Source organism: Danio rerio, chromosome 4 (assembly GCF_049306965.1).
Source record: "Danio rerio strain Tuebingen ecotype United States chromosome 4, GRCz12tu, whole genome shotgun sequence".
In the NCBI taxonomy this organism is placed as follows: domain Eukaryota; kingdom Metazoa; phylum Chordata; class Actinopteri; order Cypriniformes; family Danionidae; genus Danio; species Danio rerio.
In genome coordinates, this window is record NC_133179.1 from 55609012 (window position 1) to 55636936 (window position 27925).

At 36.1% G+C, this 27925-nt stretch overlaps 1 protein-coding gene across 3 annotated transcripts in view; it reads right to left on the reverse strand.

The window, feature by feature from the left end:
- Positions 1-1617: 1617 nt before the first annotated feature.
- The window catches only part of LOC137491239 (uncharacterized), an 83226-nt gene continuing 56918 nt past the window's right edge, over positions 1618-27925 (reverse strand). The window contains exons 1-3 of one of the 3 annotated variants that reach the window (XM_068220384.2): positions 24983-25025; positions 23520-23669; positions 1618-6442 (exon numbers count right to left, since the gene is read on the reverse strand). In XM_068220384.2, coding sequence (XP_068076485.2) covers positions 5490-6442; positions 23520-23604 — 1038 coding nt within the window. In that variant the 5' untranslated portion in view covers positions 23605-23669; positions 24983-25025 and the 3' untranslated portion in view covers positions 1618-5489. Of the gene's footprint in view, positions 6443-6994; positions 10570-23519; positions 23670-24982; positions 25026-27925 lie in introns of those variants that run through there. The other 2 variants (XM_073948810.1, XM_073948809.1) reach the window with 2 other exon arrangements.

Genomic DNA, 27925 nt, shown 5'->3' on the forward strand with positions numbered 1-27925 from the left:
CCTTATACGAGCTCTTTTATTGTTCCAGATGAAATCCGTAAATAATTTCCGAAGGGTTGTAAAAAAAGAAGACGGAGGGCTGAGAGGGATATTTTGAAACAAATATAATATCTTAGGTAGTATGCTCATTTTTATAATGTTTATACGTCTAATTAGCGAGATAGGAAGCTTTTTCCATCTTTCAATAAGTTTAGAAATGGTGTCCAAAAGGGGTTGGTAATTAGTCAAAGATATATTATCTATGTTAGCCATTATTTTAATTCCTAAATAAGTAAAAGAATCCACCATATTAAATTGTGTCACGGCTGGGATATGATTATCATCTTTGTTTAGCAAAATAATACAAGATTTAGATTGGTTTATTTTGTAACCAGAAAACTGACCAAAGTCAGTAAGAAGTTGTATTAGAGAGGGAACCGAATCGGACAGACTTGTCAGGTATAAAATTACATCATCTGCATACAACGAAATGTTCAAATCTATAGTGTCTAGTTTGATGCCAAGTATATTGCCATGGCACCTTATTGCGATGGCCAGTGGTTCGATTGCTAAGATAAAAAGAAGGGGTGAAAGGGGGCATCCCTGACGAGTACCCCTTTGAATGTTAAAAGGTTTAGAGGCAATATTATTAGTGAGCACTTCAGCCATAGGATGCATATAGAGCAACTTAATCCATTGACAAAAATTATCACCAAGTCCAAATCTTTTAAGGACCTCAAATATATACGGCCACTCTACCCTGTCAAAAGCCTTATCAGCATCTAAGGACAGAATGGCCGTATCGCAAGCCCCCTTTTTAAGATGCAAAACATTAAGCAAAGTTCTGACGTTGTGAAAACCTTGCCTGCCCTTGATGAATCCATTTTGGTCTCTATGTATTATCTTAGGTAGAAGTGTCTCCAACCTCCTTGCTATAATTTTACTTAGTATTTTGACATCTGTATTAAGTAATGAAATTGGACGAAATGAGTCGCATTTTGTAATTAATTTATTAGGTTTAGGTATTAGCGTAATGAGAGCATGTCTTAAAGATTCTGGGAGTATACCATTTGTAAAGGATTCTTTAAGCATATTTAAAATGGGTCTGGTGAGTTGTTGTTTTTTAAATTTCTTGTAAAAATCCACATTAAGGCCATCTGGTCCTGGTGTTCGACCTGCTGTTAAACTGTCAATAGCTTCTATTATTTCTTCTTCTGTTATGTCCATGTCTAATGATCTTTTTGACTCTTCAGATATATCAGGTATAGATAAACTATTTAGAAATTCTATTTGTGTACTATTATCTGCATATTCAGAGGAATATAAAGTTTCAAAAAAGCATTTAAAAGTGTCATTTATTTTAATAGGGTCTACCGTGATATTACCACAATTATCTTCAATGGAATTTATTGCTTCTGTTTAATTCTCCAAGCTAACAATTTACTTGCCTTTCACCTTAATCGTAAAAATTTTGTCTTAACATCATTAGACTAGCTGCTGCTTTTTTAGCAGAAAGTTCATTATATTTCGTTCTAAGATTTTGTAGTTCCTGATTAATGTTTAGGTCATTTTTGCTTGATAGGTTTTTTTCTATAAGTTTTATTTTAGTATCTAGATCTGTCAATTCTTTCTTATACCTTTTTGATTTGCTACTTGTAACACTTATAATAACACCTCTAATGAAAGCTTTAAAGGCTTCCCATCTGACACTGGCTGAGGTTTGTGTAGTGTTTATATCATAATACATGTCTATCTGTTCTATAATATGTTTATTAAATTGGTCATCTAAGAGCCATTTGGGTTGAAATCTCCATTTTGGAGGGCTTCCCAGTAATTTAGGATCAATATAGGTAAGTGATACAGGGGCATGGTCTGAAATTACTAGAATCATATGATCAATCAACAATATATGGCATAAGTGTAGCTGAAATAAGAAAATAATCAATTCTAGAGTGAGACTTGTGTTTTAGAGAAGCAAGAATATTGAATATCTTTAGGGTGTAGCTGCCTCCATACTTCAACAAGGTTTAAATCCTTTATAAAATAGCCAAGGGTTTTTCTAGTCTGTCTGTGGGATTGATCAAGGCCTGATGTACGATCTCTAACTGGATCTAATGTACAATTGAAATCTCCTCCCATAACATAATATCCAGAAAGATTGGATATGGTTAAGAAGAGGTTACTATAAAATTTGGGGATGTCATTATTAGGGCCATAGACATTAATAAGATTCAATTGTTTAGATAATAATGACCCTTGAACAATTACATATCTACCTAAAGGGTCCTGTATTATTTTATCTATCTGAAATGGAATTGATTTGTGGATCATTGTGATTACCCCTCTTGCTTGAGAACTAAACGATGCTGCATATATCTGACCTGGCCATCTATTACTTATTCTACCTATGTCTTTGGGCATTAAGTGTGTTTCCTGAAGAAAAACAATTTTACATTTTAGTTGTTTTATTCTAGACATAACTTGTTTGATTTTAGAGAAAGTATGTAACCCTCTACAATTCCAAGAAACAATTTTAACCTCAATAATACCAGTCATATCCTTCTATATTGTAAAATGATCCAAGCTTCTTCCATATTTTAAAACGTAAAAAACCCTGTACGTATAAAGATGAGTCATAAAACAAACTAAAAACAACAACAACATAAACATATTCCGATTTTAAATAGAAAATAAAAATATACTTATACATCACAGCTGTGAATTGCCGAGAACCGCCAGCAAATCCAGGCTCTTCTTTGCTTCTAACTTCCTTAACTAAATCAACCCAATTTAACTTTGGGTAAAGCAACCGTAAAGTACGATAGATCGCATCGCATTTTACCCCAGCTTATTAATTTAAATCGTCCCATTCTGAGGAGTTCGACATAATGTCTTGAATATTGCACACATTCATAAAGTGAAAACAAAGTTGAGAAAACAGCACCTGCTTAGATGTTCATTAGAAAGTCGTTAACTTCCGATGAATTTTGAAAGACATGAGCATGGCCATCAGTGGTTACTCGGAGGCGCGCTGGAAAGATGAATCCATAAATCAGTCCCTTAGCTCGCAGCTTCTTCTTTACTTCGTCGAACTGCCTCTGTTGTTTGTTTACTTCAGCAGAAAGGTCCAGAGAGAACATGATTCTGTGATTCTGGAATAGTACCTCTTTCTTTGCTCTGGCCGCACGCATCACGCGTTCCTTGTCTCTGTAATCCAGAAACTTTGCGATCATCACTCTCGGAGTTGCTTTTGTATCAGCTGCAGTTTGGCGCGCATAACCGATCTTGTGGGCTCTTTCTATGGCCAGTGGTTTTCAAAGTGGTCCCATGTCCAGCGCTTCAGGTAACCAGCTTTCTAAGAATGTACATACATCATTGCCCTCGGATTTTTCTGGTAAACCAAGAATCTTTAAATTTGAGCATCGACTACGATTTTCCAAATCGTCAATTTTTCAAGTTAGTGAGGTAATTTTCTTTTCAAGAGCGGTAGTAGCTGATTGAAGAGTGGAGACGGAATCTTCAGTTTGAGATATGCGTTCCTCTGCCTGCGTTAGTCTTCCGAAACATTCTGCTACATGGGTTTTGATATCGTGTACGGCTGAGAGGACAGTTTCGAACTGAGAGGCCATGTCAACTTTCATCGAGTTTATTGCTTGTATAATGCCACTTATTTCAGCGTGTAAATCGCCAGGTTGACCTCCGCAAAGCGGCGACGAATTTTCTCCGCCATTACTTCGCACTTCTTCCATGCTTTCGGAGTCAGATGTAATCTCTGTAGTTTCGTTTTTTCGCCGTTTGCTTTGCTGGTTTAGGTGACATCTTAAGCAGTGTTCAGTCTTAAATAATTTGAGTTTGAATGTTAAGTAAAACCGGGATAAATTTAGGATTTTTAAAGATATGTTACCGCTGGGCTAACTCGTGCGTCTCTTCAGCAAGGCGCCATAGCCGGAAGTCCGAGTTTGCTTCTTTTAATCGGATTTATTAACCCATTAATATTCAAAGGAATTACTTTTTATTTTTGTTTTTGCATATACTGAAATCAGATATTATTGCGAAGATCACGGTGACTGGAACAGAAAAACACAAACATAAAATCCTGAACCAAATAAAAAAGCATAACGAAAAAGGTCTCCTAACCTTAAAGTCTTAAATAAATTCTTAATGTGAGGGGAAAGCCTTCCTTCTCCAAAGGGCCCCTCTCCTTGCTGTGCCTATTGCACAAAACATGTTAACAAGTATAATCAGCGCCCATATCTGGCAATATATTTTCTTTTATTTCCAGCAAGGTTTTCAAGTTATATATTTCTACTAATTATAGCAAGGGATTTTAAGTGTATAAAATTGAATTCCTTTATGTCTTCCTACCAGTATGGTACTCAATGATTCGAGTCTTGGTGTGTCGTTGGTCAGTTCGGTTAAATATCATTCTTTCCTTTAAATGATTTAAATGTCCATCTGTAAATCAAGTCAAGAAGTTTTACCAGCCTCTCGGAGTTCTTTGTTAGGATCTGTCAGGTTTTACTCTTCTTTCAAACAGAGCTAGTGTTGTCCCTTTAAAAGTCACAGTTTTCTCTTCTTCGATGTCACTCCAAACTTTGCCAAAATCTTTGTTTCTCTTTCCCAGAAATTCCTATAATAGTTTCTTCTTCGTTGTTTATTAGCCCTTTTTCTTTCAGATCTCTTGATGCCTCTGTCATCGAATTGTACATGACCTGCCCGTTTTCCAGAAAAGATTCTAAGTTTCGCCGGCGGTGATAATTGGAACTTAATCCCTTTTCTTTAAGAATTTTTCTTATTGGAGCAAAACCCCGTCTTTTCTTTTGGAATTCAGGTGGGTAATATTGGTCAAAGAAAATCCTTTATTCGTTCCAGTGTATTACTTTCTTTATCCATGCAAAGTGGAAGACCAGGTCCTTCGTTTTGTTTTCCAGTAAGAATATCAACGCTGATCTAGGGTGTGCGTCAGCAGGTTGTTTTGGTCCGAGTACCCAGTGACACCATTGGATTTTAAGGTCCAATTCATTAAGTGACAGTTTGTTTTGCAATGCAATGCTAGCTGACAGGCTATCAGCTATCCTGTCCGTCTCTGATTTTTCATCTGTTGATTTCTCGTTTTTTTCAGGTTTCAATAGTTGTTTTGTCCTAGCCTTTTTGTTTTTGTCCCCCTTCATGTTATTTAAATATGGTTTAGGTTATTACATATGATGTAAAACGGAGGATTAATACCAGTGTGTATGGGAGCGCTCTTTCTATGCTGCTACACTTGTCTACATCATACCGAAAACCATCCCATGTGTTTCTTAAGCTACCCCGAATGAGTAAAACTGCACACACTGATCATGTCTACGGTTTCTCTCCAGTGTGAATCCTCTCATGTGTTTTCAGGGTTCCTGAGTGATAAACCTCTTACTGCAGAGTGAACACTTGTACGTTTTTTATCCAGTGTAAATCCTCTGGTGCGGTTTCAATTCTGCAGCAGTAATAAAAGTCTTCTCGCACTCCAAGCACATTTACTCTCTCACACCAGTGTGGATCTTCATGTGTTTTTTAAGGTGTGATGAGTGGGTGAAACTCTTCCCGCACCGAGTGCATGTAAATGATCTCTTTCCAGTGTGGATCCTCATGTGTTTATTAAGGTATGATAACTGGTTAAAACTCTTCCCACACTGAGTGCATGTAAATGGTTTTTCTCCGGTGTGGATCTTCAAGTGTCTATAAAGTGATGATGATAGGCTGAAACTCTTCCCACACTGAGGGCATGTGAATGGTTTTTTTCCAGTGTGGATCTTCATGTGTCTATAAAGCGATGATGATTTGCTGAAACTCTTCCCACACTGAATGCAAGTGAATGGTTTCTCTCCAGTGTGGATCCTCATGTGTTGATTAAGCGATGATGATTGGCTAAAGCTCTTCCCACACTGAGTGCATGTGAATGGTTTCTCTCCAGTGTGGATCATCATGTGTTGATTAAGGTGTGATGAGTGGCTAAAACTCTTCCCACACTGAGTGCATGTGAATGGTTTCTCTCCAGTGTGGATCCTCATGTGTAGATTAAGATTTGATGATTGGCTGAAACTCTTCCCACACTGAGTGCATGAGAATGGTTTCTCTCCAGTGTGAATCCTCATGTGTTGATTAAAGGATGATAATTGGCTGAAACTCTTCCCACATGGAGTGCACATGAATGGTCTTTCTCCAGTGTGGATAATCATGTGTTGATTAAGGTTTGCTGAGTGGCTGAAACTCTTCCCACACTGGGTGCATGTGAATGGTTTTTCTCCAGTGTGGATCCTCAAGTGAATCTTAAGTTTGCTTTTGCTTGCCAAACTCTTTCCACACTGAGTGCAGGTAAAACAACCCTTGTCTCTCACTTTTAAAATACCATCAGTCTCTAAATAAGTTTTGTCCTCAATTTTGACACGATGTTTCTCCTCTTTACTCTCCTCATAGTCTTCAATTAGGTCTGAAAAAAAATTAAGTTTTTAGTAAATCATTAAAACTCATCGAAAGCTGAAGTGAAAAGGCTCTAAAACATTGTCTACACAAACCCTAATTTTAATGCACATTAAATGTAAAGACATAGCAGATCATATTTAGATTGATCTTGTCATATAAACCTCCTGGGGCCCATTACACACATTCCCATTTAAGTGTATTCTTATATGATAATTTTTGGTCATATTGATGAGACATAAATTTGAAAGCTGTAAATGTCCAGTTTTTCTATTTGTTTATATTCGTAATCACTTAAAACAACATGTTTTTGTAAAACAGATAGGGAATGTTTTTAATTCTGTGCCTGAATGGTAAACCTGTCAGAAAAAAAAACAGCTGAATCTCTGAGTATTTGCCTCACAGACATGAGACATATCTGCATAAAGCCTTAAATCTAAACCTTTAAATGACAAATGTTCTAAGGGTTAGTAATCTGCAGTGCAGAATTTGAACACTTAACAGTCTCAGATCATCAAACAAATGTAAATATTAATCAAAGAGAACACAATTAAACACATTGTGCCGTTTTTAAGGTTTTTATTCTTAAAAGGAAGACAAAGTACTGAACTACATAGCCTTGTGTGAAAATGCTTTTCCCCTTTAAAACATAACTTTACTTTTTCACACCGGCTTCAAGTTCTCTAGCCACACCCAGACCCGATTACTACCACATGTTTGCAATCAATAAATCACCTAAATATGACCTATCTGACAAAGTGAAGTAGACCAAAAGAGCCTCAAAAGCTAGACATCATGCCAAAACCTAAAGACCTTTAAATACAAATGAGAAAGAAAATACTTGTGTCACGAGTTAAAAAAAAGTGAACTCAAATGCAGAAAAACAATGTGTTTGGGGAGTGAGTCCTGGAATAAGCAAAAGTCAAAGTAAACATCTGATCAGGTGAGCACTGAAAAAGTGCCGTGGGAAAAAACAACCAGACACTCACTCACTTGCATTCCTGCACACGAATACAGGGTGAGTAACAAAATAATATGCACACAAATGATTGATAACATACTGACAAACATGAAGGGAAATGATGTTGTATAAACAGAAAAAAAGGGAATCGAGAGCTCCTGTGACTGCAAATAAAAGCAGATAACGAAATAACCTGTAACCCAGAACAGAAGAGAGCAAATCTGTGAGGTATGGTGACAGTACCCCCTCCCTCAAGAATGCCCCCTAGCATTCCCTTAAGACTCACTGTGGATCTATTTAAACTGATCAATGAGAGAGCGGTCCAGAATATTCAGAGCCGGAATCTAACATCTCCCCTCTGGACCATAACCCTCTTCCAGTATACCCGATACTGATAATCTTTCTACCTCTCCTCCTCACAACAAGGAGCCAGTGCACTGTGGATGTGAATGCACCCTCAACCAGTCTGGGACGCAGAGGTTATGGGCTGCAGGGGGAGAGAAGAATGGGCTTGATCTTGGACATATGGAAAAAACAGATGAATGTCTTTAAACTTAGAGCTTAATTTGAACAAACACTAGACTGAGCACCTTGATAATAGAAAAAGGTCCAATAAACTTGGGTCTCAATTTATGTGAGGGAAAGCTGAGAGGAATGCCTTTGGAAGACAACCAGACTTTCTGACCACACATATATAGAGGGAGCAAACGCTTCATTCCTATTGCCAGTCCTTTTCTGGTGATCCTTCATGTCTAGAGGCATCTCTGAATGAAAAAATGCATAAGGAAACAATGGCATCTGGTTTTTGGGAAGAGAATACGCTTATTTCACACGGCCACCATTTTAAACAAAAAACCATTTTAACGAAAGCTAGGCTGTGGTGGGAAAACACATGGAAGTATAGGATCAGCACTGTAAACATTGCAACAACTAGCTGTGGACTACAAACCTCCAGCTGTTGCCGTGATTTCAAAGTGCAGATGGTGCCTGGCCATTGGTCTGTGGATGGTGCTCGTTAGAGGCTAGTAGTCGCCCCCAGCTGTCGGCAGAATTCTGCCCAAAACCTGGACACAAATTGCAGACCCCTGTCTAAAACCATGTCAACTAGGAGGCCAAGAATACGGAACATGTGGTCCAAGACAATGGCTGCTGTTTCCCTCGATGAAGATTATTTGAGGAGTGAAATAAAGTGAGCTGCTTCAAAAATCTGCCCAATACAGTGAGGACTACTGTGTTGCCACTGAATGGTGGTAACCCAGTGACAAGCCAACAAAAACTGACCAGTGTTCCACACCATTGAGAGCCACCAGAACCATTAGCCCCATTTCCACTATCGCACCAAAAGCGAGGGAGCCCAGGCCAGTCGCGTTTCCACTGTCACTTCCAGGGCCTGATCAGGCCAAAGCTGGGCTTCTTTGGAGCGAAATATAGGCTATAGCCTATTTTATTACTTGCCCTTATGTCCTGAAACACTTAACACTCTCCTTTCCTTTCGTTTTTAAATAAATTGCTCTTAGTCATTATATTTTCTAAACTTGAGGCCCTGGTATACTGAAAACTAACTGTCCTGGAGCTCCACCTTCCTTGATGTGTGGTGTCTTCCCAGTGATTTGTTTCTCATTCGGGGAGTAAGAAGGAGAACATCATCCAAAACAACACTAGCTACATGAATACACTGGAGAGTGGAGTACAGATGTATCCGCACCTGTACAATCACTTGCAAACAAAGATTTTAAGCCGCTGAGATACTGTTTGCCAGATGTTTATTAAACTATTCTTCTCTCAGCCGCCAGCAATGTTTACGGTAAACGCGATGAGCGCAACACATTTACAACCCCACCTACTGCAGTGTAGGAAAACAGTATACCATCACTCAGCCTTTTCAAACATTATTTAGACATGAAACATCCTGTGCTTGTTTTGCTGCATTCAGGTCATGTGTGCAACTTTTTGTCCAATTGTAAAGACACTGATCAGATTTGTACGGTTTCTCTCCAGTGTGAATCCTCTTTTGTGTTTTCAGATCTGTTAACTGATTAAACCTCTTGTCACAGTGTGAACACTTGTAGGGTCTCTCCAGTGTGAATCGTCTGGTGCAGTTTAAATTTGAGCTGTAATAAAAGTTTTCTCACATTCAAGCACATATACTCTTTCACACTAGTGTGGATCTTCATGTCTACATTAAGGTTTGCTCATCAGTTGAAACTTTTCCCAACACACTGAGTGTATGCGAATGGTCTTCAGTGTGGGTCTTCATGCGTTTATTAAGGTCTGATGAGTTGCTAAAACTCATCCCACACCAAAGCTGCAATTACACTAGAGTTTGAGCATGAGAAATTCTTTTGTACGATGCTGCGAAAAGGGGCGGGATTAAACAAAATGATTAGACATAAATGGTTTCTCTTCAGTGTGGCTCATCATGTGTCGCTTAAGGGATGATGATTGGCTGTAATTCCTCCCACACTGAGTGCATGTGAATGGTTTCTCTTCAGTGTGGATCCTCATGTGTAGATTTAGGTCTGATGAGCAGTTAAAACTCTTCATACACTGAGTGCATCTGAATGGTTTCTCTCTAGTGTGGTTCCTCATGTGTTGATTAAGGTTTGATGAGCAGTTAAAACTCTTCCCACACTGAGTGCATGTGAATGGTTTCTCCCCAGTGTGGATCCTCATGTGTTGATAAAGGTTTGATGAGCTGCTGAAACTCTTCCCACACTGAGCGCATGTGAATGGTTTCTCTCTAGTGTGGATCCTCATGTGTTGATTAAGGTGTGATGAGCAAATAAAACTCCTCCAACACAGAGTGCATGTAAATGGTTTCTCTCCAGTGTGGATCCTCATGTGTAGATTAAGGTACGATGATTGGTTGAAACTCTTCCCACACTGAGTGCAAGTGAATGGTTTTTCTCCAGTGTGGATTTTCATGTGTAGATTAAGGTGTGATGATTGGTTGAATCTCTTTCCACACTGAGTGCATGTGAATGGTTTCTCTCCAGTGTGGATCCTCATGTGAGTCTTAAGAATGTCTTTTCTTTTAAAACTCTTTCCACACTGAGTGCAGGTGAATTGATTCTTGTCTCTTCTTTTCAAAATATCATCAGTCTTTAAATGAGATTTTTCCTCAATTTTGACATGATGTTCCTCCTCTTTACTCCCCTCATTCTCTTCAATTAGGTCTGAAATAAATAAATAAAACATTAGTTTCCATTAAGTCTTAAAAACTATCAAAACTGAAAAGTGAAAAGACACTGGAAGCCTTGGCTACACACTGTAATTTTAATGCACATTAAATGTAAATAAATCAGATCATATTTTGTTTGGTCCATTAACATGTACACATTTAAGCAGATTCAATTCATCTTTATTTATCTAGTGCTTTTACAATGTAAACTGTCAAAGCAGATTAACATAAAAGTTATAGTAAATGGGCTCTATGCACAAACTCTGCTGACGTGTTTCCGGTAGAATATCAGTCAGGCTCTTCCGCATAGCGAAATCTGATAGTGGCGATTTCGTTCTACAGTGAAATCTAATAGCGGTGAAACCTAAACAAATCAGAGCATGGCAAAGAAGGAAGATTGAAGGATCTAGTGCCAGTGGATGCTCAGCATCTGAAACATCATTATTGTTGATTAATACACCAGATCAGACTAATAATCACAGTGAAGAGGTAGAGTAACTGAAAGGAGACTGCTTCAATGCTACTTTTAGTGATGTTAAAAGATTCTAAAGGTACAGTAAAAATGATGTACTAGAATTTAACCCAGATGAAAGTAGTAACAAGTTGTAATTGTATTTTATATAAAATATTAAATTTTTAACCATATTATAGTAAATTATATTATACTGTATATACTGTATACATGCATATACACACCCACATCAAACATTCTAGTATCATATAAGAGGTCAATAACAAACTAAAACAAATATGTTAAGCACAAGTCTTTATACTCAAAGCCAAATGCATTTCTATCTGATTTATTCATTTACATCCTACAACATCTAGAGTAATGCGTTCAGAGTAAGAGCAACTGTGAGGGAGAAGCCATCCTTCACAAGACTATAGGTTCACACTGAGCATCTCATCCACAGGGTGAAGCAACAAGCGGGACAGTCATCGTCTCTTTCTATTACAGCGAGCATCAACCAGATTTACACAATGGCTTACCTTCTGCCCATCAGTAAAAGTTTAAGCTAAAGATTACAAACATAAATAACAGAACAATTTGAGTGAACATTTGCTCTGCACTAATGTAAATATATAAATCACTGTAGATACTTGCACTAATGTAATTATGCAGAGTTTATTGTGCAGAATTATGTGATGTACCACCTCCGCCTTCAAGCAAAAATCAGGCAGGCAACTTCTGTCAGACCCCCAGTGATGCTCAATAATGCAAAATGCATTTGTTTCAAGTAGCAAAAATGTAACAAATGGGATACCCTCTTAAACAAATTTTCAACAAGGAAAACCCCAAACTATCTAAATATAAGTAATTAGACATTTGCACTGCAGCATAAATATAAATAATTTTTTTGACACGTGTAAATTTGACAATTTTAAACAAAAAAAGTTGTGTGAGTGTGTTTGTTCAAATCTGCAGTCATCTTGACAGGTAAAAGTAAAAAAAAAAAAAAAAAAGAAAAAAAAAAGAAAAGTTTGGCTTCCCCTGAAACAATTTGATGTTATTGTAGATGAGCTGGATCATCATGTCATCCCGAGTATACATAACCTTTCACTCAAACTATGCAGCTTATCTGACTTCACTATCAACCTGAAATTCTGATCTCCCGTCACTCCACCCTTATAGGACAGTGAGAAATAACCCATAGTTAGTAACGTTTATACTAATGGATATTGACGACACAATGTACACATACATGTAAATAGATAGACAGGCAGATGGATAGAAATGATACAGGTAATTAAAACAACATAAAAATCAATATGAACTATGAGGAAAAAAAGATATGGCTAGCATTTAATTGCTTTTCTTATATATAGCATAATAATACTCACCCTCAAAATGATCGATGCAACTCGAAATGTAGAATTTGAACCCCTTTTCTTCTTTGCTGTTTGGTGTGACAGCACTCTGTCTCACGATTCCATTATTGTCCTTCATGGTAATGCAAGGAAACTTTTATAAACAACGAGTGTAATCTATCATCATCACTTGCTCCATCCGCTTACAGTGATCGTGGTGCTGTACCAGAAGTTGACATGAGGGCTAATCGCAAACGCGGAAGAGATCTTGCATAGAGTCCATTAAAACTGTGTCAGTCGGGGGGCGCTGCCGAGCATGATGGAGTAAACACGTGTTTTCAGCGCTCCTATATAATCTTAAAAAATTGTTATATTAACAGCTGTTTAATGTCCGGGAATGAACAGTATTTGTTCTTGCAAACGAACAGAAGACCTCGTTGATTAAATACAGTCAAGGATGGCAGCGAATCTCCATAAATACAAGTATTCTGGCCCTACCACCGTAAGGCCCGAAGCCTCGGGGCAGAGTAGTTCCAGTGAGCCTGGATCTCCTTCTGGACGGCCTGACGATACAAATACTGTCTTCGAGAAGATAAAGGCGGACATTCTCTGCTCCTTAAGAGTGGACAAATGATTTGTAATAACGAAAAAAATTGAAGAACGCATTGACAGAGGATTTTGATGCACTTAAATCTGAACTACAGTCTATGAGACCCGAAATCTTGATTAATGCCAAAGCTGTGCGTTGACAACATTAAGGATGTCGAGGGAGGACTCTCAACTTGGTCAGACGAGATGGTCACTCTCCAGGCAACTATAACTAAACTCACAAGACACATCGACGACTTAAAAGAAAAATGTGAAGATATGGAAGGGCGCATGAGAAGGCGGAAACATACTGTAATCTCCGAGCTCCCGGGATCAAAACTACAGCAGTATTCAAACTGCTAAAAAAAGTGCTTCAAATGGACAGAGATGTCAAAATTGACCACTCACATCATAGCCTTGTTCCAAAAAGGCCAGGGGACAAGCCTCGTACCATAACCGCAAAGTTACATTACGATGGAGATGCCGTGGAGATCTTACAAAAAGCCAGAGAATGCGCACTTCTCATTTACAACGTTAATCAAATCACCATCTTTCAGGATTACGCCGCCAATGTTGCAGGGGCAAGAGCAGTCTTCACTGATGTCAGGAGAGCTCTTCGGGGGCAACAGGACGTGCAATATGGACAGCTTTTTCCAGCAAGGTTCCGAATTTCACACAATGGAAAAGAAAAGTGGTTTCAGATTGCGTCCGAGGCAATGGATTATGTGAAAAAGAAAATCATATCTGACAATCAATCTAATAGTTGACACTTATTCTACCTGAAGATTACAACACTTAACGATGAGTATCCTGCATTCAAACTTATTAGGTGATAATCCACTCTCGACTCATTACGTTGGATTTGACTGATCATTACAATTGATTTCCCTGAGGTATTTGTTTTCTTCCATGGAATGAACGGATTAGCTAACTTTATACAGCAGTTTTTATGCTTGGAAAAACACGTCTCTGTTTATGAAGCTGTTAATTTTGAGTTTCAAAAATTATGGTTCTGTAGGAGTCTGAAACACAGCGTACGCCGAATAACACGCATATTCTCGTACATTCGAATGAACGTGAAACTGAGCGCAACATGGAAGAGCGCAAAACCCCTCCTTGCCTCCTCCCCCGAATGAATATGCTAATGACTCTACTTTGGCAAAACCCAACAAAAAAGCAACGGCAAAAGCAAGCCAAATGAGAAACTTTGGATAGAATGTTAATTGGAGGTGCTGCTTTCGGTGGTAGACCGGAGAAAAACTTGTTATTTGTAAGTTTGTTCTCCGGAATTAATAACAAAAGAAAAAAAAATAGAGTGGGACAGTTGAGCTGATGCTTTTAACACAGTTAAGTTTGAACATAGCACTGAGTGGGTTAAAAAAGAGATAGTGTGATTTATAGGTTTAAAATTTTGCAGCGTCTTTAACAGTGTGAGTGGCGTAGCTTGTAAAACGCATGGTAAAATGTTTTGACACATTCGAGCAAGAACTCAGTTCGAATCCAGCCTCTGATGAACTCATCCCCCCCCCCCCCCCCCCAATGTTCCAATGTCTTTTTATTTCATCCTATTGTTTCTTTTATTACTTAATTTTATTTACTTAAATATTTATTGTTTCTTTAACTTTGTAAATATCCATAAAGATCTTGAGCGTAGATTTATATTGCTAAATGGCTCAATGGATAGCATTGAACTATCACTCATGAATATATATGCTCCAAAGGAGGGTAGACCGGCTTTTATTAAAAAAAAGTGTTCAACACAATTATACAGCATAGCTCAAGAATATTAGTAATTAGAGGAGACTTCAATTGTACTATGTCACAACACTTAGATAGACAACCCATATCCAATACCCCATGCTCGCGAATGAGTAAAATAATAAAATCTCAATCTTCAGAACTTACGTATGACGTATGGCGAAGCAATTTTCCAAATCACAAAGACTTCACATTCTATTAACATAGCCATCAGTCTTACTCCAGAATAGATTATTTTTTTACTTCCAGAGATGAGCTGCACAGAATAACTAGTATGAAGATATTACAGATGGCCACGTCGGACCATTCACCAATAGAAATATTATGGGACACCTCAGACGTATCTCCACTAATCGTATGGGACTGCGCAAAAGCATATATTAGAGGTAGGATGCACGTGAAGTTGCTGAAGTAAAGGATCAAACTTTGATGCATCACTTGCTTTTGTTCATATCTCGGACAGTTCTACCTATTATAATTTATTAAAATATTATTGACAGCAGAACATGGGTTGCTCTATACATATTTTTATTATGGCAAGAATAAAAGCAAAAAAAAGGTACACCTTCTAAAAAAAATACATGTTTCTTTAAATTTAGCCCACTCCACAATTTACACATTACTGTCTGGCTAGTTTCTCTCCTCTTCTTATGCTAAAAGGCAATAATGGTCCAACAATTCTGACCTTTATCACCAATAAAGCCTAGAAAAACAGGGTATCAGTATATTGTAAGCCCATAGGTTCAAATAATCATTTCCAGTTATCTGTGTGTTTTGTTTTCTTGGAGTTTCAGTGCACTTTACTGATGCGTATCTAAAAACAGTTCGCGGAGAGAGAAAAGAGATAATGCTTTTTGGCATTATAATATTATACAGTTAATGACGGTATGTAAGAGTCTAAATGTAGTTGTTCTGAGTTTGTATGTTGAGCGGTCTACAAACTTTTTGCGAGTGTTTAAGCTGGCCTCTGCTGATGAAACTGCAAACTATTTACAGTAAACTTTCTTTTAATTGAATCTCTGACACCTGCTCTTTATCTGATAGACTTGGTTTCATGGCTTTGCTGTTAAAAAATTGTGGTTATAATGAAAGTCAATGGGTTAAAAACAGCCAAGAACATAATGAAAGGGTATAGGGCTGCACAATTATCATATTATTATCATGATAACGATATTTGTGGTCCACAGTCAATAATTAAATATAGTCATGATTTTACAGTATAAACACCCAGCCATTATGTTAATGAGTGGAGTTTACAGATTGTAGCACAACACAAGCATGAGGTGACTGCGTCTAGATTGCAAGTGTTTTTTTCGAGGAATGTAATGGTGATCAGGTAGCCTTTGCTCCTGTTCAATTCAATTCAATTCACCTTTATTTGTATAGCGCTTTTACAATGTAGATTGTTCAGTCCAAACTTCCCAAGGTAACAACAACAAACCTTATTAACCACCTTAAAAGCCATCACAAAGAGGCTGTCATCAGTGTGTCAAGTGTAGGAGAATTCTCCTTTGCATTTTTTATGCATTACTAATATCACTAAACCAGACAACATTTGTTTTATAAGTTACCAAATATTCACAGAGATTCAGCAGTTTCTTTTTCAGACGCATTTGCCAGTCTATAGACAAAAGACACTATTCTATAGTTTCTATGTAAAAAAATAAAAATAAAAAAAGAAGTCATTGTGGCCCTGTTCACACGGGTATTCAGGTTTGTTTTCATCAATCTGATGCAACTTTTATTATTTACAAGAAAAGAAAATGCAACTAAAATTTTCAGATCAATTAACTAACTTAATTAAAAGACTAGCCTTTTAATACATGTAATAATGGAAATAATAACTAGTTTCCTTTATTTCCGATTAGACGATGTACTTTATTCAGTTTTAATAGAAATATATAATTTTTTAAAGTAACATTTGTTTAACTAATATTTTAAATGGCATTCAATTGCAACATTTAATTTTTCTTCCTAATGCTGATATTGGTTGGGTAATAAAGCATGATTTAGTTTAGCTTGCATGTGTGGACATAGTTTGACGTCTTTACCTAAAACTTTAAACATTTATTTAAAATAAAACGGAAAGAAAAAAGGAGACTGACATTTAATTTAAACCACTTGTTTGGTTCTTAAGCCATGATCTGTCTGCATTAATGTAAACAGTATCGTTGCCTGACCTTCATTGATGAAATTGAATTATGAATTATGACATCCTGTCGCCGGGCCTGCTATAGCGATACTTTATGGTTTGAGAAGAAACAAAAGTGGAAACTGTGGATGAAAACCTGTTTGGGAAGACGGGGATAACATGAATTATCTATTCTTCAACGAGAAAAGATCGCAGACACAACATCATGATGGCATTTATTATACAACTCAGGTCATGTTTATGATCATTAATATTAACAACTAATATTAATAACATATCAATAACTCCTCTTACTTTAAACTTTACCTTTTAGAGCTTGTTCTTGTTGGCGCAATATGGGTTTATTACATGTAGGCTATGAATCAGACTATGAAGAACGATTAAAAACATGCTTTTTCTTTGTTGCATCCTATCCGTCAGGTGTTTTATTTATTATTTATTTATTTATCTATTTTTAAATAAAAAAAACAAGCCCTGCAAATAGTTCATTCCAAATTATTGGTTCGCCACGAATCCATAATGTTCCCAAATAGGCAATGTAATAGGTTTTCCAACGAGTTTCATGGCTGAATTTGAACTCGCTGAATCGCCTCTAACGTTATATTCATAAATGTAGTCCTTGGCAACATCTGTAACATAAAAAAGAGCACTGGGCTTCTTATTTTTGTCACTGGAAAACGACTTAATCAGCTGTTGTGCGCGAGTCGTGTTGCTGTCGATGTTATAATTGTAATTTTAAAAATATTATGATATTCAAGATCTGTAAAGTAATAAAGCTCTGGATTGAAACAGCAACCACAAGTCTCCTCCATCATTAAAAGTTTGCCATAGTCACCTTGACAACCCAACCACTGCTGTCACCTCAACAGAAACCCTGCAGTGCTTTCATTTGATTGAAGAATAAAAAAGATGAGACTGAGGTAATACGCTTTTTCCCGCTCGAGCACACAGCGCGCAACAGCAAAACACTCGCGGTCGTTAGTAACTATTCAACAGATGTCCTTTATGCAGCCAAACTTTAAAGGGTCACGAAACACCAAAACACATTTTTTGAGCTGTTGACAGTCGTATATGTGTCCCACACTGCTAAAAACACTATTAGGACACCTATATTTCACAAAAAATGTAAATTGGTTGTTTTTGCGTTATTTCAAGCAAATTCGTACTTCCTGTTTGAAACGAATTTTTGAAGCTGCGTCACGGTCATGACATAATAGCGTGTATTCCAGCCTGCAGACTGGACGTCTGTGCCAGAGTGAGTCTTATTACGTCTTACAGTGTAATGCATTAATGCATGAGTAAGGTTTGGTTCAAACCAATCAGCGCGCTCTATTGTGCAACTTCATTAATATTCATTAGCGTCACCGTGTTTACGCCACAGAGACGCCACGTTGTTTTGGCAAAACAAGCGTGAAGTGTTGCTTTTATAGTTTGCTGCCATTAAGTTTCGTTTTCATTTTCTCTCTGTGAGAGCTCAGCTGGATCACGTGTGGATTAACGGTGTACGCGACGCTCGACAACAATAACTTACGTGTCTAAGGAGGAACATTGTTTACCTGAGAGCTGTTCTCATCTGCAAACGCTGAAATCCGGATTCGCTTGTAACGTTAGTCTCCTCTTCATAAAGACGCGGCTCTAGTTGCTGGTGATTGTCCTGTCTCTACAGATTTGGTAAGTGAGCGACCAGTGCTCTTTGTTTATTCAGTTTGTTCGTATCGAATTAAGTTAACTATTGCACTGAGTGCAAACATAGCACCGCATTTTGTGACCGGAATAACACACGCAGCTTTCTGACGCTACCTGCCGTGTGCATCTAAGTTTCCGGGAAATGCAGAGTTTTTTTTTCTCTCATTCGCCGTGCGGTATCAAACATTGCATGAAAAATACACGCTTAGAGCAGATCCTCGAATCAAATATTACGCTTGTCGCGAGGGGCATGAATGAATTCCCTGAATGAAGGAGCCAAACTGCAGTTAAAGTCCACCATTTAATAATTTGGCAAATAATTCGACTACAGATGTCCATGTAGGTTAAACACCATCACTTTCTCGTGTGTGTATTTTGACTGAAACTCGCGCATGCCCAAATAGACACTCCCACACCATTCCACTTTAGTTCCTCCGACACTCCCCCCTAAACAGAGCTGGACACGCCCACTTTTCTGACTTTTTCCAAAGTAGAGGTGTGAAAACACCCTGCTGAAACGAGGGGGTTTCATGGCCCTTTAAAAATATATAAAGTTTTTTTTTTTAATCGTTTAACTGATAACATTAATTGGTTACAAATGCACTCTTTCGGTTAACGGTTAATCGGTTATGTTGAGGATTCCTATAATTAAACTGCATGTGCTTTTTTTTTTCCCTCAGGGCCGCACGCCAGAGATCCGGCATGGTGCCAGAATACTTTAAGCAAACAGTCACACTACTTGCTCTACATACAGGTGTGTTCATGACTATACATACAAAGAATAAATAATAGAATTAGAAAATATGACTTTGCAACATAAAGGATTTGGCATGGGCCAGTTTAAGATTCTGACGGTATGATAAACTAAAATAAATTTTCTTCTCAGAAACTTATAAAATATTTTGGAGCAGTTAACATGTCAGGCTAAACCATTCAAATAAATCACAGATTTCTTTACGATTTAAAACGCCATCTTTGGATATTTTTTTCTGCAGGAGATACTGTTGTCCTAAAAAACTTAAAACAAAGCATAAAAAAAGGTACAGCAGAAAATGTTGCCGGTTTGTAAAACATTGACTTTTCCAAACAGCGGTAAACCTTGAACATGGTTATCGCCCCATGCCTAAGAAGCATAACTCTGATTTTAGGATCTGAAAATTAATTCTTTAAAAAAGTCTCAAGCAAAAAGATTCCAATGGCGCCGCCTGCTGGTGTATAAAGAATATGGTCAATAATCTCAGATTGTTCAATGTTTTATAACTAATTATTTGAGTGTCCATTTCATTCAGCATATTTAATATTGGGGGCATCCATGTTTTTGACATAGTTTTAATTAGGGTTTCTGCAGGTTTTACCAAGTTAAATTTAAGACTTTTTATGACATTTTTAAGACCATTATGAATGAAATTTTAGACTCAAAAAGGTCTAAAGGTTAAATAACTTTTTAAAATACCCAGATGAAAAAAGATTTTTTATTTGCCAAAACATATTATAAGTTAATACATTTATCAATACAATAATAAATTAATAACATTTTTAATATATTTTAGATATTTCTTTGAAAAAAAATCAAATATTGTGTAAAAACAAGCCAGCTCTACTTGTATTCTAACATAAACGTTCTTCATAATAATAAAAAATGGACAAATGTTTTAAAAGTTTTAAAAAACTACAATAAACTAAATCTATGCACAACAATCTGTCCAGGTTGATGTCCTCAGCGGTAAAGACATGGAGCACATTTAAACAAATGTTATTGTAAGGAAAATAATAAAAACAGATAAATTATAAAACACTGTTTTTAGGATCTAAAAATATATTCTTTAAAAAAGTCTCAAGCAAAAAGATTCCAATGGCGCCGCCTGCTGGTTTATGAAGAATATGGTCTATATATATGTATATATATGTGAAGTCAAAAGTCATGTTTAATGGACCAAGAACATTTTCATAGTTTTTCCTACAGTCTAATAGTTTTTATTTTGGAGAATGTCTTGGGCTGTTTATTTTAGTCTGGCTGGAGTAATATCAGTTTATATAGACCTAATAAGCTTGTCAATATAATTAACCCCCTAAGACTTTTTTGTCAAACAAACATTTGTCATGACCTGTCACTCAAAAGCATCTTGTTATGGCTACTTTATTTATAATGTAGCCAAATTAGGTTTCTTGAAAGTTTTCTTGCTGTATAAGCTGTTTATTTTGTTATTCTTTTAACGTTTGTTGAATATACAGAATTATATTTTAAATACACCCTTTTAGTTAATGAGCTGTTCATCTTCTGTAATTCTGAAAATTTGTTTGTAAAAACTGTGATATTTCTATTGCATCCACTCCCACATTAAAAATACTAAAGTAATGTATACTGTAGTGCTTTTGAACCATGTTATAAAATAGCCTATTTAAATTTTATAGTTGCTCTGGTATCACAACAACTATAAACATAACCCAAAACTGAAAAAACATGTTCAAAAATGCAATAATATTTACTATAAATCACCATAGTATTTTTTCATGAGGTCATTCGTCTGCGATAAAAAACGCGAACGAGATCTCCGCCACTGGTGACGTTTCCAGGTGGCATAACAGCGAGATTCAGCAGGTGTCCGACTTCTGATGTAATTTTTGAGCCCTCCTCTTACTGCGCACGCCTGCTCTCGTTTACAATGCTGTCAAGGCGAGGCGCACCTTAAACGAGCCTCTGGTCTGGAGCGCAGCTCGCTTGTGTTGGGCGTTTGGATTTGTGTGTGATTTAAGTATTTTCATGAATAGTATTTTATAGTTTGTTGTATTATTCTAATTGAGAATTCAGATTGTGTGTAGATAATTCCTTCACATGTAAAGGCTGTCGAGACAGACTAATATGTAGATCATTTTTTTAATTAAACGATAATATGAAGATACTCAGTGCAGCCTGTTTCTTTCCTGCCCTCAGTAATGCAAACGTGTGAATAAATGTGTAAAAATACATGCATGTTAACTGTCATTTTAACGTGATCAAGTGATTTCTCGTCTTTTTTTCTTCATCTGAACACATTAAACTGCAGTATTTACACTCCTCCATAAAACGTATAGCAGATGTGACTGTATGGGCTGCTTTTCGCTGTACTTCGTGACACAAAAGGAATATTGAATGTTGTTCTGTGTCCATGATGAAACTTGCAGGCATTTGATAGACTTGTTCCTCCACACGCCTAATTTCTGTCGTCTGTTTAAGGTAAGCGGCCTGTGTGCACGCGAGCGATACACTTATTTAAATGTCTCATAATAGTACTATATAGGCACATTTATACAAATTTTTTTTAACTTTTAGAACAACCGCAAAGCAAAACAGATGTATTTCCCACGTAAAAACGATCCAAAAGGCACAAAGGTCTTTGTGTGTTTGCGTATTTATTAGTTTATAGTATATAGCGTGGATTATAATATAATACACAGAGAGATTAACTCTTTGTCATGGACGTTATTTCTAAAAATAAGCTTGATAAGTCGTCTGTAGCAGGGTGGGGCTGACGTCACTGACGAGCGCCCCGAGGGCGCTGTAGTCCGTTTATAGCCTAATGTTAGCTTTGCAAGTCTTGCGTTTGCATTTAAGATCCAAAAGTGCTCAATGTTGTATTCTCGTGTGACAATTATCCGGCTGAACAAATCGTGTAAGTGTAATGAACAGTGTTTGAACACAGAGCTTATTATTCGCAATCTTCGAAAATCCTATGGGAAAATCAAATAGGGATTTTCACGAGGGAACCAGTTTTATGCTAGCAGCCGATTAGCCTACAAAGTGACGTCATAGTTCCTCCACTGTATTCTGAGACAGTACAATGTTTATAATAATTAATTACTTTAGTGTACATTTCATTCAACATGTTTAATATTAGGGGCATCCACATTTTTTGACATACTTTAAACCAGGGTCTCTGTGGGTTTTACCAAGTTAAATGTAAGACTTCTTAAGACATTTTTAAGACCATTATGAATGAAATTTTAGACTCATAAAGGGCTAAAGGCTAAAGAACTTTTCATATGGCCCAGATCGAAAAGGTTTTTATTTGCCCCATCAAACAAATATTACAAGTGAATACATTTAATAATACAATAATAAATGAATAATATATATTTTTAATATATTTTAGATATTTCTTTGAAAAAAAAAATGTGTAAAAACAAGCCAGCTCAACTTGTATTCAAACATAAACTTTCTGTATAATAATTAAAAATGGACAAATGTTCTAAAAGTTTTTAAAAACTATAATAAACTAAATCTATGCAGAACAATCTGTCCAGGTTGATGTCCTCAGCAGTAAATACATAGAGCACATTTAAACAAATGATATTGTAAGGAAAATAATTAAACCATTATGATAAATAAGGTTAAAATTACCTTTTTTAATAAAAAGTTTAAAGATTTATTTAGGTAGATTGTTGGTGATTGTATGGGTTTTGGCCAGACTGGGTAACAAAACAAGAACAAAGGAAAATGAAGACTTGTTTAAAAAAATATATATAAATTGTTTAAAAAGATTTAAGACCTCCAACACAATATTTGAGTAAATTTAAGACTTTTTACGGCCTAAAATTCTGAGTCTTCTATGAGAATACTGTAGGTCAAGTATCGCCAGCTCAGTTAAACCTTTTTAAATTTATTGTTTTTATTTATTTTATATAGCGCCAGTGCTCATGGACGCTTTACAAACAGTAGGAGAACAAGAAATGCAATAACCTTAAGCAGGTAGAGAAAATGGGAGACTAATAATACATAAAAGAAAGACAAAAGACATGAGAACAAGAGACAAAATAAACTTTTTTTGGTCTTTCAATGAGTGCTTGTGTGCGTTTAGGAGAACTAGGCAGCACACTCAGGGCTGCAAGATGGATTTAATTTAGTATTCTTATTAATAAAATATATCTGAATGAGGATCAAATGACTAAGTTCGTGTTTGAGAATGAAAATCAACCTGTTTGTTCCTGTGGATCTTCCTGTTTGACTGTGAATGTTTCTTCAATCTTCACATCTTCACTCTCCTCTTTAATAAATGCCATCTTTATAACAGTGTGGAGATCAGTCGCTTCAGCAGGAGTTTTTCTCTGTGTTTGGACACTTTATCCTGTTTAAAATGAACAAAACAATAAAAATGTCCTATTTAAAATAATAAAACAATGAACAGAAACAAAATTCAACACTTGCTTCAACAGTTTCTATTAATGAGAGTAATTAACAAAAAGAAATCAGGTAAAACTTTCTTTAAAACAGTGGTTCTCAAAGTGAGGGGTCATAGAGGTATTGTTGGTTTTATATTCACACATTCGTTTATTTAGAATTCTCTATGCTGTTTACCATGTTACTTTGAATATTCGATCGGAATTAGCATGCAAGTGTAACTTGAAAACAACATTAGCACTGTTTTTTTTACTGTGAACAATGTTGCACTTTGATATTCATTGGCTGCTAATATTATTTCGCTGTTTAGAGTTTGCAAATAATACTTTTCTGAAATTATATTATTAAGGGCAAAGTCAGAATGTGCGAATATAAAACCAACCTAGCTCTATGAAATGGAGTACTAGTTTTAATCAGCTCATTTGTGGCTATTGTTTGAATATTTTTCTGAAATGATATTATTAAGGGGAAAGTCTGAATATCTGAATATAAAACCAACTTTACTTCTATAGATAATTGAGGTGAAGTTGGTTTTATATTTGGGTATTCAGACATTCCCCTTAATAATAAAATTTCCTAAATGTATTCTTTGCAAACTCTAAATATGGAAATCATATTAGCAGCTAATAATTACCAAAGTACAGCATTGGTTACAGTCAATTAGATAGTGCTAATGTTGTTTAGAAGTCATACTTGCATGCTAATTCTGACAGAAAATTTTCAGTAACATGGTAAACAATACAGAGACTGCTAAATAAATGAATGTGGGGGTCGCAGGTTATAGAGGTAAAGATAGAGGTAAAGTTGGTCTTATATTTGCACATTCAGACTTTTCTTTAATAAATTAATTTCATAAAAGTATTATTAGCAAACTTTTAATAGTAAAATCATAATTACAACATTGTAAGTACATAAGTACAACATTGTTCACAGTCAAATAAACAGTGTTAATGTTGAATTCAAGTCATACTGGCAGGCTAACTCTGATCAAATATTCAAAGTAACATGGTAAACAATATAGAGACTTCTAAATGAACAAATGTGTGAATATAAAACCAACTTTACCTCTATTTTAAAGCTCGCATTACACACTTTTCTGTTTCAAACAAAAGCCCTCGGTTACTCAGAATAAAATAGTACTACGCTGTATAAAGGGTTAAAATAATATTTCCAACAGCAGGTACACAATGTAGCATCGGATGAAAAACATGAAACTTTAATTAAATCAGGTTTTATCCGTAAACATTTAAAAACACAAACCTTTCTCCAGTTGAATCAAAGCGCTGAAGCGGCGCCGCCTGATGACGTCACACACCACGCCAAAATAAAAGTCTTTTTTGTTTAGCTTTTTTGCCCCTTCTTCTTCTTCTTCTTCCTGGTGTTTATTGGCGGTTCGCATTCTTATCAGAGCATTACCGCCACCTACTGTGGGTTATGGATCAGAGACTCTCTTATTTTTATTTATTTATTTATTTTTTACCTCTTGACTCTTCAAAACCCGAGCCTTCGATGTTGCTGCGTGTTCAGCTCCTTCATCTACAGCTCAGGTCCTTCACAGCCGAGACATAGAAAACATAGTAGATGAGAGGAGAAAGCTTAATATTGTTATAAATAAAATAATAATTAAGTTAATTAAATAAATATATTTAGACATTCTATATCCTATGTATTAACTGAGTTCTTTTTAAGAATTGAATCAACCATTTCTTTCCTTCCTGATATAAAAACTCTTTCAGTGTTATTTGTTAATCATTTATCTGTAGGTCATTAATTAACATATTTCTTTCCTCTGTGTATTTATTGCAACTAATGATTACATGTTCTACTGTCTCTCTTTCTCCGCATCCATCACACAACCCTGTTGGATGTTTTCCTATCATGTGTAATGTAGCGTTCAGCCCTGTATGTCCTATCCTTATTCTTGAAAGAATACAATCCTCCTTCCTGCTCCCCCATGATTTCAAAATCTGTCCTACCTTTGGTTGTATTGCATATAAATGTCTGCCTTTTTGTTCATTGTCCCAACTTATTTGCCACTTTTTGTGTATTCCCTTTTTAATTACTGATTTAAGTTCAGCCCTACTCTACCTGATTTTCATTTCTATCCTCTCTTTTGCCATTACTGTTTTTGCTAATCTATCTGCTGCTTCATTGCCCTCAACTCCTGAATGTGCTGGTACCCATACAAACTCAACTATTTTGTTTTTCTGTTCTAAATTTTGTAATAATTGAAGAATTTCTATTATAATGTCCTGTCTAGTTTCCGATTTTTTAATATCCAGGCATAGTAACGCTGAAGTTGAATCAGAACATATTATCGACTTGTTTAGATCCATTTCATAAACTTTGTTGACTGCTAGCATAATTGCTAGCAGCTCTCCTGTAAATACTGAAAAATGATTAGATATTCTTTTCCCTTCTAACACATCTAAACTTGGAATAATATATGCGATCCCCACCCGGCCACTTTGCGGATCTTTTGATGCATCTGTAAAAATGTGTGTATACTGATCATATTTTGTCCCGATATACTCTCTTGTTAGATATCCCTCTGTTAACTCATGTCCTTTTTCCTGTCTGTCTTTCAATAATTTGAGGTCTATTTTTGGTTGTGGTAATATCCATAAAGGTGTTGTTGGTAGAACTATTGATGGTATAATGTTATATTCATTTAATTTCATTTCCTGCACTAATTCCTCAATAATCCAGTTAAAGCTATTAATTTTCTTTTTCCCATATTCCCAACATACCTCCATTAGTGTTTTTACAGGATGATTAACCTCTTGGCCTTTTGTTCTTGCCCAGTATGTCAATATCAGTTGTTTCCTTCTTAGTTGAATTGGCATTTCCCCCATCTCCACCTGCAAAGCTGGAACTGGAGAGGAAGGATATGCTCCGCAACAAATTCTAAGAGCTTGGGATTGTATTCTTTCAAGTTTTTCTAATTGTGACTTTGCTGCTGAACTGTATGCCACACAACCATAATCTAAAATTGCTCTGATCATTGTTACATAAATAGTTTTTAAAGCTAGTCTATCTGCTCCCCACTCACGCCCAGAAATACATCTCATTACATTCAAAATTCTTTTGCATTTCTCCTGCATCTTACTGATGTGATTACTCCATGTAGCTCTAGAATCTAACCACATACCTAAAAACCTGATCATTTTTACTTGTTCTATTTCTATATTATATATTTTCAGTTTTAGGTCAATACTACTTTTTTTGTTTGTAAAGAAAATATATTTGGTTTTTTCCACTGAAAATTTAAAACCCCATTTATTTGACCAGTTCTCAACTTTAATTAATGCTGTTTGCATTTTATTAACTATATGATCCACATTTCTGCCTCTTAACCATAGAGCTCCATCATCTGCAAACAGAGATTTATTGATATTTCTTTCTAAACTTGAAAAAACATCATTAATCATAATTAGAAATAACAAAGGACTTATAACACTGCCTTGTGGAGTACCATTTTCAATAATTCCTCTACTCGACACATCTTTCCCAATCTTTACTCTAATATATCTTTCAATTAAAAACTCTTTAATCCAATTAAATAGTCTACCACTTATTCCTATTTGGTTCAACTTAATTAACAGGCCCTCCTTCCATAGCATATCATATGCTTTCTCAATATCAAAGAAAACTGCCACTACTGTTTCCTTATTAGTTAACGCTTTCCTAATGTCTGTTTCTAAATTAATAACTGAGTCCATTGTACCTCTTCCACTTCTGAATCCACTTTGATAAGGGGAGAAAAAGTTATTTTTCTCCAAGTGATACCCAAGTCTGTCAGTGATCATTTTTTTCCATTAATTTACACATGTGTGATGTTAGTGCTATTGGTCTATAGCTTAAAGGATTACTAGGGTCTTTACCTGATTTTTTTTATGGGTATAATTAATGAATCCTTCCATTCTAGAGGCAATTTTCCTTCTTCCCACACCCTGTTACAAAATTCCAGAATTTTCCTTAGTGACTCTTCACTTAACTTTTTTAACATCACATAGCTTATATTGTCTTGTCCTGGAGTTGATGTCTTGGTGTATTTTAATGCCCTTTTCATTTCTGAAAAGGTGAACAAGACATCCTAGTACCTTCGGTAACTGTCCTTTTTTCCATTATATTACAATTCCCGGATAACACTCTTTCTCTCATATTCTTACTTTCATTTGTCAAGTTATTGGAGCTGTTTAC